Genomic DNA, 18,409 nt, shown 5'->3' on the forward strand with positions numbered 1-18,409 from the left:
GGGGATCTCACCAAACTGGGTGACTGGGCAACAAGATGGCAGCTGAAAATCAATGTTGCTAAATGCAAAGCAATGCACATTGGAAAACATAATCCCAACCATACATAGAAAATTGATGGGGGTCTAAATTAGGACAACGTCAGTTCAGTGTGGACCAGCCGTCAAAAAAGCTAACAGAATGCTGGCAACCATTAGGAAAGGGATAGCTAGTAAGACGGAAAATATCACACTAGAACTGTATAAATCCCCAGAATATCCACATTTTGAATACCGCACGCAGCCCCCATCTCAAAAAAAGTTATATTTGAATCAGAAAAAGTACAGCAATAGCCAACAAAAATGTTTAGGCGTATGGAATAGCTTCCCTATAAAGAGAGATTAAAAAGACTAGGTCTGTTCATTTTACAAATGAAACAACTAAGGGAGGATATGATAGAGGTCTATAAAATCATGAATGGTGTGGAGAAAGTGAATAAGGAAGTGTTATTTTCTCATAACATTAGAACCAGGAATCACCCAATGAAATTAATAGGCAGCAGGTTTAAAACAAAGATGGGGAATTGCTTCACACAACTCACAGTAAACCTACAGAACTCATTGCCGGGAGACATTGTAAAGACCAAATGTATAACTGGATTAAAAAAAGAATGAGATAAATTCATGGAGAATAGGTCCATCAATGGCCCATCAGTGACACAACCCCATGCTCCAAGTGTCCATAAATCTTTGACTGCCACAAGCCGGGACTGGACACCTGGAGATGGCTCATCAGTAAATTGCCCTGTTCTGTTCATTCCGTCTGATCCATCTGGTACTGGCTACTGTCAGAATACAGGAGACTGGGCTAGATGGACCAATATGGCCATTCTTATGTTCTTGTGTTATACTGAATGCCAAGATGCTGAGCTGGGTTTTGAAACCCAGATATATGAGCACAAAGTTGTGGAGCGAGACAAAGCAATGTGGCTCCTACATAGCCTTTAAAAGTCTACACATTGTGATAATGTATTTATTGTGCAATTTCAACAGAAAAAAAAAGGAAAAACCAACTCCAAAGAAATCTAACAACATGTCACTTTATTGAAGCAGATTTGACAGTTAAGTTGCAGGGGAAGAAACCATAAAACTGGTATAGCAAATGGCATATCAATACCGTTGTGGCTGTGGCTTACAACATCCAAACACCTGAATTCCCATCGACTGTTCCATAAAAAATGCTGTGATTATAGAGAGGGATATTTTATATATACACAGAATGTGCAAGGAAAGTGTTAACCCTGCAGAGTCACCTAAGTAGGGTGCAGCACACTAGCAGCGTGTACTATTCACTCTAGTAACACAGAGAAGATTGTTAAAGTCCAGAAGTCCAGCTTCAAGAGTTTAAAAATAATTCAACATTTCAACTCTGTATTAATCCAAAGACATACAGTATGGACCAGATGCTGGACATTTTACTCCCATTGACTAGTACTTACTCACCTGAGTAGTCTCACTGAAGTCAATGTGAGTAAGGTTTATAAAACTGGGCCATATATATATAGTGTATGCTATAGGTCAGAGGTTCTCAAACTGTGGGTCGGGGCCAAAGCTGGTGTTAGATTTGCTGGGGACTAGGGCCAAGCCAAAGCCCAAGCCCCACCACCCAGGGCTGAAGCCCAAACCCAAGCCCACCACCCAGGGCCAAAGCTTTGGCCCTGGGAAGGGGGACTAAGGTTACATGCCTCCTGCCCAGGGCAGAAGTCCTTGGGCTTCAGCTTTGCTCCCCACACCCCCCAGCCCGGGGTGGTGCGCTCAGGCTTCGGTCCCCCCCTCCTGGGGTTGTGTAGTAATTTTTGTTGTCAGAAGGCGGGGGGGGGGGTCATGGTGCACTGAAGTTTGAGAATCACTGCTATAGGTAATTACAGGTATGGTACTTATTCCCTTTTTCCTGCTGCTGAGATAAGCACTCTTCCCATTTGGCTTTCAAAAGACCACAGCAATGCTAGTTTGTGGAATTATTTTAGTAAAATGGCATGATTCAATACGGAGTCACAAAATTGTATCCTTCTGACAGAAGGTGACTTTGTGGCTTTATCTTTCTAAGAGAGAGCAGGTTGCCGTGTTTTTTCAGCCGCAGGGGCCTGCCAGGCAGTGAGGGAGGGGCTGGCTGAACACCCGTCAGATTTGAGAACTCTGGACTAGCACTGCAGCTAGACAAAAGAGCTGTACTTATGTGGCACGAGAAGCCATGTTGATGGCATGTTATAGTTGTCCAAGTCATGGCCACAAGTGTCCTTAGCCAACAGTGCAGTAGAGTAGGACATGACCTCTTGACAGTTTTTCTTTTCCACTAGCATGGTTTAAGCATGCGCACGAGCACACACACACACTCACGCACACCCCTCTCTATACACAGGTACAGGATTTCATTGTAAATCACTGCTTTTCTCATTCAAACTCTGGGAAATATCCTTCCACAGAGAGTCAAGCCGGACATGCAAATCCTCCAGAGGTGCTGAGCTGTCCTGAAACTCCTCTGAGTATGAGGACAGTGGAGACAGTTTGAACTTCATTTCTTCTGTCTCCCGGTCAATGGTTCTGGTGAAGTCGTCTATCTGGAGGAACGTGTCCCTTCTGAACTCCTCAATTCTCTGCTGCACTTCCTGAGCCAGCCCCTCCATGTAGGGGTCCACAGCCCAGGGAGGGTCTACAGTAGTGCCAGCAATGTGCTCCCGGAGGCCACTGGGGTAAAGGCGCAGCTGCTCCTTGAGGTGGTTCAGATTCCTCTGGATCTTCTGGTGGAGATCCCTGGCATTCTGGGTCAGCTTCTCAGAGAGCTCCTGGATGTACTGATTGAGTTTTTCCGGGCTGACTTTGGTGTGTGGGATGACGTTTCTATGGAGCTCTTCCACGTTGCGGTGGATCTCCGTCACCAGTCTGGCAGCGTACGGATGGAAGACCTCCTTCACTTGGTCAGTATGAAAGGCTATTTTATTGGCATACTGAGACACAAACCTCTGAACCTCATCTACGCCTTCCAGAAACTGGGCCTTCACGTCTCGAGTGGGGGTGAGGTGCTGCTGGAGCTCCCTAGCTTTCAGCATGACCTGGTCCAGGAGCTCTTGGGTGAATGGGGTCAGCTGGAAGCGAAGCACTTCCAGGTTCTTGCTGATTTTTTGGTGCACCTCATCCACATAAGGAGACAGTTTCACCCTCAGGCCTTCCAGCTCCTTCCTGATGAGCCTTCGCAGGCTGTCGGAGTCTTGGTAGAACCGGGGCTGAAGTCCTCTGTTGAGTGGGGCCAGTTTCTCAAGGAGATTTCCCATGTAGTTAACTCCTTCTTGGATACTTTCTTTCACTTTTCTGTAAGAAACAACAGACACACACTTCTAACTGCCTGAGCTCTGATTCCTCGTCCTAGCCCTTTTGTTACTTTACTAGCAATAGTGACTGTACAGTTGGGCGCTGCATTAAGAAAGGGGGCTCTCAAAGATGTATAAAGTACTAACTTTTCACCCCTTGACACCTGGGCCTTGGGTCTCATCTTAGCGTAGTCCCTTGTGGACTTTGCCCATAGAACAAAAACTACATGGCAGAATTCGTCATGAGTCTAAGCTCAGGAGAGGCAAGCAGGTAGTGGGATAGATTAGGAAAGAGGTGCATTGGCAGAGCTGGAATGAGGGTCATGAATGGAATAGCAGGGAGGGGATGCAGGTCAGGAATGAGGGGCACTGGCAGAGCTGAGTTGGGGTATCACCACTGCAATAGAGCCCTCAGAGAGCTGGTTGCATAGCACTTGCCTATGTTGTTGCTGGTCTAACCAATATTACCAGTCAAGCCAGTGTCACTGTCCTGTCTCAGCAGAGAGCCCTTGCCTGTGGTCCTTGCTCCCGGTCTTGGCTGCTGGGCCAGAGCTCATGTTCGCCAAGCTGCAGGAATCATTTTTGGGTTTCCACCGGGCTTTTCTTTGTTGTATTTCAGTTATTATTGAGTAGGGCCAGCTGGGGGATCTCCAGCCACATAGGGGATGGATAGTATTGACACAACAGATTTTGGAAATGCCAAGATGCCTATATATATATGAAGGTTTTAGGGGCACTATGCCTCTCTAAAAATCAATCAATAAACCAAACAGCTTGGAAGCAATTGGAAGGCAAAGTGCAAGAACCAGATGTTCTTTGGCCTCTGACAGGGCAATGGGCTTCAGGATACTGCCTACAAATTCTTTAACCCCAGAGAACGAGGTACTCACTTGATCTCTTGGTCCAGCTTCATGCTTTGGGTATGTGCCATACTGTCCTTGTCATGAGTGAGCTGGCTGAGGTAATCCCAGAACCCATTCCTCGCCCGTTCAGCCTGAGCAGCTGCATGGGTGGAACAAGAGCATTTAACAGAGTGACCCTGGGAGAGCCTTGGTGGCAAAGCATGAGGTTGGTAGCAGGGAGGTGGCATGGGGGAGCTCTGTGAAGGGAAGACCTGGTGTTGGGAGCTGCTCTTAAACTGATGGAGTTCACAGTCTGTAAATCCTTGAGACAGCGTTTTATCCCTGGGATGCTCAGGAGGCTTCTCTACACTGACAAGTCCCAGGGGCGCCCCCTCCCCAAAGTAATAAAGGCCCTGATTTCCAGAGCTGCAGCCCCCATTAACTTCAGTGGGCGTTCTGGGTGCCAGGCCCAGCATAACCCGAAGGATTCGTCAGGGGGGCTGCCTCACATGACACAACGGAAGTGGAGGCCAGTGGCACATGTTGGGTCCAGATGCTTGAGACTCCCGTGACAGGGTCAGAGCTACCCTGCCTTGGGGTACAGCGATAGCATCAAAGGAGCAATACATGGGGGACTTGTCACTGGGTCATCTTACTGTGACACCTTTCTTGTCTGGGGCGAGATGGGTCAACGGACTTGTCATCTCCTGTCCCAAAATACTATCTCGCTAAGCTGCATCCTCCTGTAAGCAGCCAGTGCCCCCTGCCACGCAGCTGAATCCCCAGCACTGCCCCGACCAAGGACTTTCCACTGTCGTGTCTAGAGCCAGGAAATGAGTCCCTGCACGTTGTTATAGAGAAGATCACCAACCTGAGACGGTGGCCAGGAGCAAAGCCAGAAGTGCAGCTTTGTGAGACATGGTCAGTCTGGTCACTGGGCTGGGACTCTGAGGAGAGAAAGCAACCAGAAAGCAGTTAGTGGAGTTCCTGCCATGACCCAGGCTTTGCCTTCACTTTATCGGCTCATGGGGTGGGGGCCAGGTTCATTTTCCAATGACTGGGTCTTCTGTCTGGGTTGTTGCTTTTTGCAATGACTCTCTTTCGATTCAAACACATTTCAGGTGGGGATTTAAATTGCAGCTGGATGGCACAAAGTCCAGATGGTGAATGTAAAATACAGCCAGAGGCCAGATTCTGATACCCTCCCATTGAGCAGCACCTTACCGCTTCATTGATTTCATTTCAGTGGGGCCACTCAAGGTGTAAGGCATTCTCAATGTGAGTAAGGGTATCAAGAACTGGCCCCCTTGGTCAGCAAGATAAACTGCCTCTGAGTGGGAGCAAACGATGGACACAACATGGTTCCTGGTCCATGACTAGGGCTTCCTAGGCACTATCATAATACAAATAAATAAATCATAATACAAGTTCAGTGGTCCTTGTGAGGAGAGCACAGGTGACCTCAATTTGCACACATGCATGGTAATCACCCCTTTGTGTCAATATCACCGTTGGTTTGAAATTAGTTATTCCAAATGAGCAGAGAGCTCAGCTCTGCACTGGGCACTGTTTTCAAGAAGATAACTCAGAACAACCTCAGGGGAAACCATTTTAACAGATCCGTCCACTCACGTCAAGGAAAACTCTATAGCCCTGATACAGGTTCATTTCCAAACTTCTTACGGTGCTCTAAGGTGAGACCGCCCCCACACCTCACAGCTTTATGCCCTTGTGGAAATCCATACAAGAGCACTATACCCTACTAAAGCATCTTTCATCCAAGGCTTTCAAAGAGCTTTGCAGTCTAAGTAATCCAGCATCACAGGCCACTGTAGCACCAGTAGATCAGCATTGTTATCCCATTTTATAGCTGGTGAAACTAGGGCTAATAGAGATGTGACCTAGAGTGTGTCAGTGAAAGAGTTGGGTCTAGAATTCAGGAGTCCTTCCAGTTCCCTGCTCTAACCACTAAACCATATTCCCCCCGATGCAGAAATGGAACCCAGGAAACATGACTCCCCGTGTCCCTATGCACTAGGTAACATTTCAAGAGGTGGGAATAGAACCAGGAGTCCTGACTCACAGCTTTCTGCTCTAACTTCTACACAACATTCCCCGGAAAATGCCTTGAGCTGCTGCAGAATTAACGAATTGTATCACCTGCACCTTACCTAGCTGCTGTTCACCTGCTGTCCTCTGTGAGTTGGACCCTGGATCACGCTGCTCACTTTATATATGGAGCAGTATTAGGCAGAAGTGCTCAGGTGACAAGAGGTCCCACACGCATCTGCATGTAAATACAACGTGGAGGTTCAAAGACATTCTCAGAGCATGACGTGAGTACCAGTCATCTGACTGGCTCTCACAGATCACTCACCACCCTCGCCCCACCCATCTACCAGACCAGTTCAATTCCAGCTACCCCAGCCAACCACCTCTCTCCCCAGTGGCTTACAAACAAAGTTAACCCTTTGCATGCTGCAGAAATGTATGTGCCAGACATCCTCCTAAGCATCCACTGGGCTAGCAAGTTAGAAAATACCAGAGCTCCAGGGTATCCAAGAACAATAGCCAATCACAGGTCCTCACCTTTCTCTTCTTGATGGATAAGATGGTATATTACCAGTGATAAGAGAGGCCTTGCTGGTCGCGCTGCCCAGGTCTCTGGATTCGGGTGAAGCTGGATTCGGGGCTGACCTTTGTATCCCAGTCTCATACACCAAGACAAACAGCACTATCTGTTTGCCTGGCTTGATAGTTCTGCCACTGGGTTCCACAGCTGCGCAACCAAGTGTGAGCTGCCAATCCTGTGGAAAAGGCAAGAGGTTATTTGCCCTGAATGGGGTAGAATCCAAGAGGGAAAAGCAGGGGCTGTTAACCCTTTGGAAACTGGCAACCTACAGCTGCACATCCCCTTAAGGGAATTTGGATTACTAGTGTTTTATTATCATGGTAGCGTCTGGAGGCCCCAATTAAGATCAGTCCCTATTGTGCCGGGTGCTGTACAAACACATAGTGAGAGTCTGTCACTGCTCTGAAGAACTTACAGACGGACAAAGGGTGGGGGAAAGGAAGGGCTATTGTCCCTACTTTACAGCTGGGGAGTCTCTGACAGAAAGGAACTGAACCTAGATCTCCTGAGTCCCAGTTCAGGGCTGTAGCCACAGTACCCATCTTTCCACCGGAAGCTTTTCTTTGCAGGAACCATCTCTCTGTATCTGTCTGCACACTGCCCAGCACAATGGGACCCTGATCCCAGCTGGAGCCTGGTGAATAGAACTATGAAATACAATAATTAATAGCAAAAGGGGGAAAAGATTTGGGAAAATGGTGCCTTTTTGTCCTGAGCCATTTCATAACCCAGACAGCTCATCTTTTGCCCAGTTTCAGCAAAATGGCTATTTGTCCACCCAGAACACCCAACATGTAACTTTTTGGCATGTTTTATTCATGTATTTTAACCGGTGAAACAATTTCAAATTTTGTAAACAACATTTTAAAAAGCATATTTGTCACTGAAAAACCAGCCATGCTGAGTGAAAGTGGGGCCAGTTTAAAGTGAAAAGCCGCGTTTGAGAGCGTTTTCCAAAATCGAGCCATTTTCAAACATTCCGAACAAATTGTGGGCCCCAGGCTCCAGGCGCCTTTGACTGGCATTTCAGATTCTCCACCCAGAGCTTCTCCTGAGGACGGCAGGCGAGGAAATGGCCAGCACCCGGAAGGGTCAGTTCATACCTGTCACACTGTTTGACAGCCCCCTGTGTCTGTGCTGATGCAGAAGCAGTGACCAGCAGCACACTGAACACAGCAGGCGAGGCAGGTAGGAGACAACACGAGACATCTCCAAGACATCTCCAGCACACAGGTGATCCATGGAGGTGTACGAGGATCCTACCTGAGCTTCACTCATACAACCAGATGCAGAGCCCTGGGGCTCTGTGCAGCATAGACTGTACAGGTGCTTCGATCTCCAAGCTGACTTCTAGACCGTGCACTGCTACTAAGATCTATACGTTATCTATACGCTTCCACTGGGCTCAGGTTGCTACAGCAAACCAAAGCAATGGAACAGCTGGTGAACTCTGGTCTGGGCACACTGGTGTGTTAGTGCACGGCTGCTCACAAGCACTGGGATGCTGGCACTGCATTTGAAATAGGAAAACAAAGCTTGGAAATATTTGTTTTGAGGGAAATGAATCAAACTCTGTAAACAGTGACGGGAGTAAACTCCTCAGACACTGTCTCTCCACCTCCGATTTGCTTATTCTGAGAACTGATCTGCAAACCTTTACCTCATTTAGCTTTTGTATCACATTAATACCTAAGGCCTTTCTGGGAAACAGGCAGACAGGGTACTTCATGTTTTCAGCCTCTTTCCCAGTGAGGATGTGTTATCTGCATGCAGATTAGAGGAGGTGACAATCCACGTATTTGGCAAAGTCCAGCCTGAGGCAAGGGTGAAGTTCCAGGCAGTCACTGACCCTCCTCTGACACCAAAGTTCACCTCTCTCCCCTGAGCCACGCAAACAGGAGCGGCTCACAGGGCGCAGGGCTCTGTTGCACTCCCATTTTCCTCTCCACCTGACCCCAAAGTCACTCTCCAGCCTGGACAGGTAGCTGGGGGGCTGCTCCTGCGTGATGCCTATTATAACTCCCTCTAATTGGGCACCTTCCAGCCCCTGGAGGACCTTGGCCCTAGTCCATCAATTTCTGCCATTATTATTATTCCATTTAAAACATTTTTCATGTGAATGTAGCACTGGGGCGAGGTGGCCTGGGGATCTAGGTCCTCTCCGCATCTCCGGGACAGGAGCAGCCCATGTAAAGCTCCCCAGCGGTAACAGAGTGCCTCACACTGACCTCCTTAGGGCTGTGAGAGGCGTTCAGTCTCCAGGGCCCGTTCAGCCCCTCGCCTCACTCCTGAGACTGCCCTCAAGGGGGCCAATTAGTGCCGAGAATGAGGCTGGTGTTTTTGGGGACATGCAGAACCGGCCACTGGGGACTGGAACGAGGCTACCAAAGAGCCATGAGCTGGGGACAACTTTCCGCCTCTCCCTGCCGGAGCCGAAAAGCTGCTGAGAGAGGAAAGATGTGTATTGTTTATTGATGCAGGACTGAAGAACCCAGAGACCCCACCTGAGACCAGGGCCCCACAGTGCTGGGCATTGCACAGAGTTCACAGCCCAGGTCTCATCAGCCATTCCCACAGGCCTTCCCCAGCTTCTTCAGTCATGTGAGTGGGCTCATCTCTCTCTGCCCTCGTTCCCCAGCCCTGCTGCCCTGCTCCACCCCCTCTCCGACGGCTCCACATGCACCCTGCTCCTCAGGAAATCGATTCTGATGCTGAGTTAACTTGGGTTTCTGATGGGTGAAGGTGGCTGGTGTGGGCACTAATGATCAGGGCAGCCCAGCCAGGAACAGGACATGGAGAGTAGCAGGTATCTAAACCACATAACTGGTCTGTAGTGTTACAGTAGTGACCGAGACCCCATTGTGCCAGGCGCTGTACAAACACAGAGCAGGAGCTTACTGGGGCCCCTGCATCACTCTTTCCCTCTGCAGCGAGGTGTCTCTTGGGGTCTCCCACGCAAATACAGAGCCAGCCTAACACTGCTTAGTTTGTGAGAGCAGCCTGGCGGCAGATTCGGTGTCACTTTGGGGAGTGAGTTGTGCACGCAGCAGAAATCCAACCATTATTTCCGAGGGGACGTGGGTTACAGTGACTCGTCTTCACAACTGCCTGAGCTAGCTTGCTGCTGCCAACGCAAGCCCTCTCCTTGCCACCTTAATCCCAGTTAATCCCCTTAATCCCAGTTTGACCCTCCTCATGGAATGCTAATAGGTGGGCCCAGCTTCCTAGGGGCCGTTGGGCAATGGGAATGCCTAGTGGGAGCTAGATAACCCACTATCGCTCTAGATGCTGTTTGCCTTGCATAGCACTCGCCTGGACTTTAGCAGGGCTGTCCTTAGAGAGACGAGGGGCAGTCTGGGCTAAAGCCAGTGCAATGCCGCAAAGCTTCCCCTTGCAGGAATGTGGGGTGTCTGAAAGAGACAAAGCCCTGCTCCTCATTCGTTGCGGACAGTGCAGCGTAAGAAGTTCAGTGCACACTCACACGCGCATACGCAGTCACACACACAGAGAACAACAAAACAACAGCACTGGGCTGACCTACCCAGCGTTATGAAGGCATCTCCTTATTTGGGGACTGTTCAGAGGCTGGGAATGTGGCTATATGGTTTGGATTCAGAGCAACGCATTCAAGGGCTTCCGTTGCTACATCACCAACATACCGGAGTGTCGGCAATCCACCCCTCTAGATTACAGCTTCACAGCGAGCACGGGGTGGTAGGCACCCAAAATGGTTTTCATGCATTGGCCATTGAGAGGCCTCGTTGAAACAAAGAGGTGTGTGGGTCTCCAGCCCCTTGCTGCAGGACAGGGATCCCCATCACTCACAGCACTAACTAGCTCCTCGTTAGCAGCCTCAGCCAAGGGGATGAATGCACCGTGGAGCCTGCAGTCCCTTCTCCCCCCGGGAGAGGGAGCCCTCAGGCCAGGGCTGTGACAGTGTGGGGAAAAGCTGTCCCTGTTCCGTGGGTAGAGACCCTTGGGTGGTCAATCCAGTGTGATGTTCACTTTGAACCAAACACTAATAATTCCAGCCCAGGCCAGGCTGAGCTGCTGCCGGCCCCATGAAGAGCAGGGCCAAGGTGGAGTGATTGCTGTCAGAGCGCACAGCTGGCAGATAGTCACAGCTATATATCAATATGGCTCAGATGTTAACAAACACCACCGCTGTCTGTAGCTAGCAGCCCTTCATGTGTCCCCAAACCAGGCTCCCTCAGCTGGGGGTGTTCCATGGTCCCTCAGACCAGGTCCTCGGGGGATGCAAAGCACCATACCTGCATTGACCTCAAAGGAACTGCACCGATTTACCCCAGTGCAGGGTTTGGCTCCTTGTCTGTAGATGAATGACACACTATCCTTGTAACAAACCCCGATGCCAACTCTGTCCACATATCTATTCAAGTGACATCATCATAGGACCTAATCACATCAGCCATACCATCAGGGGCTCGTTCACCTGCACATCTACTATTAGAATAGGAAGTGGAGCCCGGGAAAACCAGAGTGCCCTGTTCCCATGGCAGCAAGTGTCTTAGCCTGGCAGAAGAGGACCCCTGGGAAACCCCGTCCAATCCTGGGACACAGGATCTGCTGCTCAGAGAAGTGGAGTGGGGCAGAGTGGGGGGTGCAAGAGCTCACAGCTGGCTGGTGGCTGCCAGGGCTCAGGAGGCGGTTGTAAGGGGGTCATTCTCAGGCGGGCAAGCCAGGGAATGTTAATTCCCAGGGTTGGTCTATTTATCAATCCAAATTAAAAGTGTTTCCCCTTGGATTTAAACCTCCCTCTGCAGTGCCTGTACCCCAGACACTGCAACAAGTGTTCTCCAACTAGCTCAATGCGTGGACCACAACCTAACAAAGACACTGTCTTGTGGACACCTCCCCTCCCTGCTTCCATCACCCAGCCCCATGCCCCACACTATTCATGACCATGCAGACCACCTTGCTTGGAGCAGGTCCCTTTCCATCCCCCACTGCCCAGACCCTGCTTCCCTCCCATTGGCAATCACTTGTGTGTATCCACAGGACATCCCAGCACAGGGCTTTCAACTGGTGAAAAGAAAGAAAGAAAGAAAGAAAGAAAGAAAGAAAGAAAGAAAGAAAGAAAGACCAGACAATCTTTTTCCCTCTCCCCTCATCCAGCCTAGTTTATCCCCTGGTTTCCTGTTCAGACTCACTGGAGTGTACTGGGCTCATTAATTTAACAAATTAGGCACTTTCTCACGCCACTAGAACTGGGAAGGGACAGCACCCCCCACCCCATGCACCCAAGGAAGAACCTAGGGCCTCTGCAGAACCAGTAATAGCAGACTGCGTCTCGTATGGGTCAGGCTAAGAGAGAGACAGAGTTGCCATGTGCATTGCTGTGTTGCGGTTTTATTTCAGCAGATACAGTAGGTGCAATTTTGGAGTGAGGGCAAGGGCAGGAAAGTCGGTAGCAGCACAGACAGTCGTCCAGCATGTGCAGGTCTCCTGGCAGTCACAGCTCCGGGTCCCTTTCCCGCGCTGTGGCATGTGCTGCGGAAGACCAGCGAGCCCTTGAGCCTGTCCTGGGGCTGGTTCCAGTGCTCTTCGCCCCGGGCTCTGAGGTAGACAGCGGCCTGCCTTGTGCAGTGGAGGTGAGGGTGAGCAGGTGGCGATAGGAAGCGAAGCCGAGCCCTCTTAGGAATCCCCTCAGTTTTCGATCTGCTTGATGGTGCTGAAGAAGGAGGCGACCTTGTCCCGCACGTCCTTCTCCAGGAAGCTGAGATGATCCTCCACTTCCCCAGCGTAGGGGCCCAACTTCTGCCTCATCTCCTCCACCTTCTGCACCAGCTGCTTGTTGAAGGCCTCCCCGTAGGGGCCCACGGTTTGGCGGAACTCCTCAATCTTCTGTTCCATCTGCCCGCTCAGGCCCTCCACGTAGGGCCCCAGGGACTGGCGCAGGCCCTCGGCATCCGTGCGCAGCTTCTCCTTCAGCTCCTCGGCATAAGGGTTCAGCTTCAGACGCAGCTCGTCCGCGCTCTCCGAAAGCTTGGCCCGCAGGTCCTCTGCACCCTTCTTCATCTGGAAGGACAGGCCCTCGAGCTGGCGATTGAGCTTGTCCTGCACGTCCTGGGCGTAGGGGGCCAGCTGCTTGCGCAGCTCCTCCACGTTCTGGTCTATCTTGACCTGGAGCGCGTCGGCCAAGGGCGCCAGCTTCTCTTTCATGTCCGCCACGTTTTTGTCAATCTGCTGCTGGAGCTGCTCGGCGTAGGGGGCCAGGGATGCCTGGAGGCCGTCCACGTTCTCCTGCAGCTTGTCCCGCAGCTCTTGGGCGTAGGGGGCCAGCTGCCGGCGCAGCAGATCCGCATTCTGGTTGACCTGGCCACGCAGCTCCTCGGCATACGGGCTCAGCTTTAGCTGCAGCTCCTGGACGTTCTTGCTGATCTGCTGGTGCACTTCGTCGGCGTAAGGGGACAGCTTGACGCGCAGGTCCTCCAGCTCCTGCCGGATCTGCTCCTTCAGCTTCTCCGAGTCCTGGCTCAGCTTGGCGTGCAGCTCGGTGGCGAAGGGGATCAGCTTCTTCTGCAGGTCCCCCGCATAGGAGTTGACATTCTGGAGGTTGTCCTGGAAGAGGGTGCTGGGGGAGAAGGGGAAGGGAAGTTCAAGACCTGGAGTGTCTTTCATTGATTCACTGCCCACTCAAGCACCGTCCCCTACCCTGTACCCTTGCAACTACAGCTAGCGGCATTTCCGGGGTACCCATCTCTGTGCGCTCCCCCTTGGCTGCAGACCTGCCTGTCGGTGCCTCTAGGGAACCCCACCTCTCCCAGCTACCCTGCTCCTGACCGGGGGGGGGGGCACATTTCCCTGCAAGCCTGTTGTCCCCACTGTTTTGCATGAGAGTGGGTCCCTCCCGCTTAGTGGGGCAGTGGGTCTGGCAGGCCATACGCCCTTGTTACATCGGGCAGCCGGCTTCTCTTTCATTGCTGCTTTTTGCTCTGGTGTGACTGTTTATTCTGGTTGGATCTCCTAAAACCAGTGCCGAGAAGCAGGTACCAGCGCTTTATTCTCTCCACCCGTGCCAGCCCCCGGAACCTGCTCAGGTCTCATCCCTCCCACGGGCTCCAACACACCCCTCCCTACGGATCGCGGCCTCACCCGCCCACCCATGGAGCCAGGGGCTGCTCTCAGGTGCACTCACTTGAGCTGCTTGCTGATTTCAGATTGCTGGATCTGCTCCATCGTCTCCTTGGCATTGCCGGTCAGCTGGGTGAAGTAATTCCAGACCACATCGGCCACCTGCCGGGCACTGACATCTGCATGGGCCCCTATGGAGAAACAAGCACCAGCGCTCAGCGCCATGTGCAGCCAGCCCTATGCCTGCCCCACCCCTCGCCTATTCCCAGGGGTTTCCTTTCCATCCAGCCTCGCAGAGCATCCTACATAGCCCTGAGGCCACATCTCCAGGTCAGGCCCTCCTCACTCCCTGGAGCCGACCCCGGCAAGACAGGAGCAAAGAGTCCAGTTGGCCACGGCTCTGCGGAGCAGGATGCTGGGACGGGGACAGGAGGCAGCCCGAGAGGGCCCCCAGCCCCGAGGGCTGCACCCGCCCAGCAGGAGAGGCTGCTCTCCCTTACCTGTGATGGCGAGAAGTGCCAGAGCGAGGGTGACAGCCTTCAGAGACATCCTGCGCTGTTTGGGTTCAGGGACCAGCCAGGCAAAATGAGCCACTCTGCAGAGAGAACAAAATGCGTCAGTCTCCCCGTGCGCACTGACCCTGCTCTTCCCGCAGCACCCCCCCCCCCCCCCCCATGCCCCCCCCCCCGCTGTCACAGGGCAGGCTGGGACAAACGAGGTCAGCTTGGGATTCCTCCCCCTCCTCTGTCCCCCCGTCAAAGCACCCCTTCTTCCTGCCGGGCTGAGCTCCCCGCAGGGACCCCGCAGCTCAGCCATTGACCTGGAAACGGCTGCGGTTCCCAGTGCCCACCTCACCCACCCACTGACTCCTCTGGACAGACCCGTAGCCCCCGCCCGTCTCCTGGCTGCACCCCTTGTAGGATGCCCCTGCAGCCGTTCCCCAGCGAGACACTGTGCAGTGACCACTGCCCAGCAGGGCCTGCGGTCTCATGCTCCTGCTGCAGCTCCCTGCCCCAGGGGTTAGCTGTCTGCTGCTCCCCCTTCCAGCCAGCTGACCTGTGCTGCTGCTGCTCTGCGGCTGCCGGTTGTGCCCTGCTGGCCTGTATTTATACCGCAGCCAGCAGCCCCCGCCGGCTTCCACGCAGGCTGGTGACACAGTCCCCAGGGCTTGGACTTTAGTAAGGACCCAACGTGGAAGCTCCTGACGTGTGCACGGGTGTGTCGTTATCTGCTGGGACGCGATGCTGGAGATGGGGCGGGGGGGAGCACTGCAGGGAACCAGGTGTAACTCACGGCAGCCAACAGGCGTGGACATGGGAGAGGGAGAGCAGAGCTGGACTCAGCCCAGGCCATTTGCTGGGCTCGTGTCTGGGACTTTCCACTGAGGCGGCCCAAGGGGGATCCCGTCTCCCTCCCCCTGCTCAGCAGCTAGAGAGAGGTGTTGTTAGTCAGCCCAGCACAGCAGGTGGCTCTGCAGAGCGGGGAGGGGGCTGCCCGGGGAGGGGGCTCTGGGATAGCGCTTTTTATTTCGCAGGGTCAGGCCCAAGAATGAAGCACATTTTGCCCAGCCAGGCACAGAGGCCAGGCTGAGTCCCGGGCTGCATGTCTTCCCAGCCGATACAGGAGGGGAACTCTCCGCTAGCAGGACAATCACTTGCAGCCTCTGCTGTGATTATGCTCCCAGAAAGAGCCCGCCTGCCCCCTGACCCCCCGGCCATCAGTCTCCAGCACTGCTTGCAGATGCCCCTGCTGAAACAAATCGCTGTGAAGCTGAGACATCTGTAATCCTGCTTGCAGGGGTGGATGTGAAGCTGCTGCGTGGTGGTAAGAACCGGGGTGGAGGCATGCAGAACACTCAGGCTCTACTGGCTCCGCCACTGGCTCTGGAGCAAGGCTCATCACTCGGCTCAGTGCCTCAGTTTCCCCTTCTTGTATCATGGGCAAAGTACATTTAACATCAGTTCCACCCTTTGGTCCTCACTGCCCCCTCCCCAGCCAGCTTCGCTGCCCGCATGGAGCCCAGCTCCCAGGTGCACCGGAGTCCCTGTCCATACTGATGCCCTGACGGACCCACCCCACACAGGCTCCGGACGGCCTAGCAAGGGGCCCAGTTCTTATACATCCATCCCGTGATTTTGAGAGGAAAAGTCTCTGCGCTGAGCCGCCCCCTGGCCGTCTGGGGCATCAGAGCCCAGGGGCCACGGGGCCAGAGCCACAGCTGATGTGAAGCAGTGCAGTGACTACTGGATTTGCCCTGATCGCCACCCGCTGGGGATCCGACCCATTGTTTGTCATTCCAAGTCACCCCCACACACACGGTGTGTGTGTGGGGGGGGTGCGTGTGTGTGGGGGGGGTGCACGTGTGTGTGAAGGGACATGCATGACGACATGTCATGCAAAAAGATGTCACTGTGACCAAGCCCCTAAACTCAGTGTGGGTCCTTCTCCCCCCACCCCATGGGCCATTTCTTCAGGCACTGCCTAGCAGGCCTGGCCGCTCCCCATGCTGCAGGTGGCCAGGTGATGGGCTGCTGCCCCAGCTCACCTGGATCAAGGGTGCCAGCTGAGGAGGGAGGAACCAGTTCCAAGAAGGCTAAAGAAACGTCAACAGCCCAGGCCTGATTCTCCAGCTGCGCAGCAGGGCGGATGCTCGGGTCAGGTACGGGAGCTAGGGACAGCGCGTGCGCCCAGCCAGCCCTCGAGTGCGGAACGCCTCTGCCCCTAGACCTGCAGACAAGCACGTGGTGTGTGTACAGGGGGAAGGGGCGTGTAATGGCTTTGGGAACACTGGGGCCAATGCGACTTGCTGTATATCCTGTGGGAGGAGGGAGCAAGCCCAGGATTTCCGTATGAGGCGCTGGCATTGGACAGGCCTTGGCAGACGCAGGCCCAGCCCCACTCAAACCCCACAGCATGCTTAGTGCCAGTGTGTGAGAAGGCTGGGGGCAGGGGGCGGATCAGGGGCACAACAGGAGCCCAGCACAAAAAGAAACCCTCCCACCCCCAGGCCCAGGCAGCCCAGGCCCCAGCTCGCACGGTGTCCAGCTGGCAGGGGCCGAGGGGCACATGGCAGAGGAAGCCGTCAGCGCCCAGTAAAGACTAATTGCCCAGGAGTCTCCCACAGGAGGGGGAAATGTGTCCCAGTCCCAGCGGACGCTGGGCTGCGTGAGGTCGGGGAGCCCTAGGAAGCGTTAGCACAGTGGCCAGCGGTGCAGGTGCTGCTTGTCGAGCATTTCCTTCAGCTTTGCCTCAGCCAGGGCCTGGCCACGAGCTGTGTCCCCAGTGCTCACTGACCTACCCGGCAGGGGCCGTGCTCAGCACACTGCAGGATGAGGCCCAAGATGCTTTGCCCCAGGCAGCCGGCACAGTGCCCTGCTCGCCATGGGTCAGTGACGGGTGCAGAGCAAATCTAGCCTGGCCCAACCCTGCAGCTGTGTCCAGGGCAGGGCGGGTTTGGTTATGGGCAAAGTGGCTATTTGGTTTTCCTGCCCAGCGCAGGGTCAGTCTCCCAGCAGGGATGGAGGGAGGCGACCGCTCCGCATGACCATGCTCCACTGCTCTGCTGGCTTTGGGCAGGGCTGGATTGAGCAACATGGTCTGTGGGTGTTTGCTAACCAGACGCTGGTGTCAAAGTCCTGGCTTCCAGCGTGGTACTGCCAAGGCTGGACGGGAGGCAAAGTCTGAGTGCACATTGGATGCACCAAGGCTCGGCTCCGCTCCACTCCCGCCTCTCGGACTCAGTGACTTAATGAGGGCAGAGGGCCTAGGTGTATGCTGTGTGACGGAGCCGGAGCAAGGCACAGCAGAGGTGACCTGCGCACACTGCTACCGCGTGGCCCTGCTCAGACACCAGTCCTGATTTGCAGAAAGCACCGTCTGGCCAATCGCATGGGTCCCAGACAGCTCTGCCAATGCATCTCACCCTTCACCCACAGCATTCCCATCTCCGCCAGCCTTCCCTGTGCCCAGCGCTGCCAACCCACCTCACCCTTCACCCACAGCACCTCCGTCTCCAGCCCTTCCCTGTGCCTGGCTCCGCCAACCCACCTCAACCTTCACCCACAGCACCTCTGTCTCCAGCCCTTCCCTGTGCCCGGCTCCGCCAACCCAGCTCACCCTTCACCCACAGCATCCCCGTCTCCAGCCCTTCCCTGTGCCCCGCTCCGCCAACCCAGCTCACCCTTCACCCACAGCACCCCCGTCTCCAGCCCTTCCCTGTGCCCGGCTCCGCCAACCCACCACACCCTTCCCCCACAGCACCTCCGTCTCCAGGCCTTCCCTGTGCCCGGCTCCGCCAACCCACCTCACCCTTCCCCCACAGCACCTCCGTCTCCAGCCCTTCCCTGTGCCCGGCTCCGCCAACCCACCACACCCTTCCCCCACAGCACCTCCGTCTCCAGCCCCTCCCTGTGCCCGGCTCCGCCAACCCACCACACCCTTCCCCCACAGCACCTCCGTCTCCAGCCCCTCCCTGTGCCCGGCTCCGCCAACCCACCTCA

At 54.1% G+C, this 18,409-nt stretch overlaps 2 protein-coding genes across 2 annotated transcripts; both read right to left on the reverse strand.

Moving 5' to 3' along the window:
- Positions 1-1,838: 1,838 nt before the first annotated feature.
- APOA5 (apolipoprotein A5) lies at positions 1,839-8,231 on the reverse strand. Its single transcript, XM_034754748.1, has 6 exons — positions 8,079-8,231; positions 6,773-6,990; positions 6,355-6,470; positions 5,055-5,130; positions 4,232-4,343; positions 1,839-3,342 (listed from the first exon to the last, which is right to left on the reverse strand). The coding sequence occupies exons 4-6, from the start codon at positions 5,101-5,103 to the stop codon at positions 2,406-2,408; spliced, it is 1,098 nt and encodes a 365-aa protein (XP_034610639.1). The 5' UTR covers positions 5,104-5,130; positions 6,355-6,470; positions 6,773-6,990; positions 8,079-8,231; the 3' UTR covers positions 1,839-2,405.
- A 3,932-nt stretch (positions 8,232-12,163) lies between these two features.
- APOA4 (apolipoprotein A4) lies at positions 12,164-15,029 on the reverse strand. Its single transcript, XM_034754699.1, has 4 exons — positions 14,967-15,029; positions 14,411-14,505; positions 13,975-14,101; positions 12,164-13,410 (listed from the first exon to the last, which is right to left on the reverse strand). The coding sequence occupies exons 2-4, from the start codon at positions 14,457-14,459 to the stop codon at positions 12,483-12,485; spliced, it is 1,104 nt and encodes a 367-aa protein (XP_034610590.1). The 5' UTR covers positions 14,460-14,505; positions 14,967-15,029; the 3' UTR covers positions 12,164-12,482.
- Positions 15,030-18,409: the final 3,380 nt, after the last annotated feature.

Source organism: Trachemys scripta, chromosome 21, assembly GCF_013100865.1.
Source record: "Trachemys scripta elegans isolate TJP31775 chromosome 21, CAS_Tse_1.0, whole genome shotgun sequence".
In the NCBI taxonomy this organism is placed as follows: domain Eukaryota; kingdom Metazoa; phylum Chordata; order Testudines; family Emydidae; genus Trachemys; species Trachemys scripta.

Bases quoted from the DNA above. Each gene is read 5' to 3' on its own strand.
- APOA5 (XM_034754748.1), bottom strand. From the start codon at position 5,103: ATGTCTCACAAAGCTGCACTTCTGGCTTTGCTCCTGGCCACCGTCTCA. The intron at 4,344-5,054 runs GTTGGTGATCTT...CCACCCATGCAG, and splicing joins GCTCCTGGCCACCGTCTCAG to CTGCTCAGGCTGAACGGGCG. The intron at 3,343-4,231 runs GTGAGTACCTCG...TGTTTCTTACAG, and splicing joins AAGCTGGACCAAGAGATCAA to AAAAGTGAAAGAAAGTATCC.
- APOA4 (XM_034754699.1), bottom strand. From the start codon at position 14,459: ATGTCTCTGAAGGCTGTCACCCTCGCTCTGGCACTTCTCGCCATCACA. The intron at 14,102-14,410 runs GTAAGGGAGAGC...GTTTCTCCATAG, and splicing joins GGCACTTCTCGCCATCACAG to GGGCCCATGCAGATGTCAGT. The intron at 13,411-13,974 runs GTGAGTGCACCT...CTTCTCCCCCAG, and splicing joins GAAATCAGCAAGCAGCTCAA to CACCCTCTTCCAGGACAACC.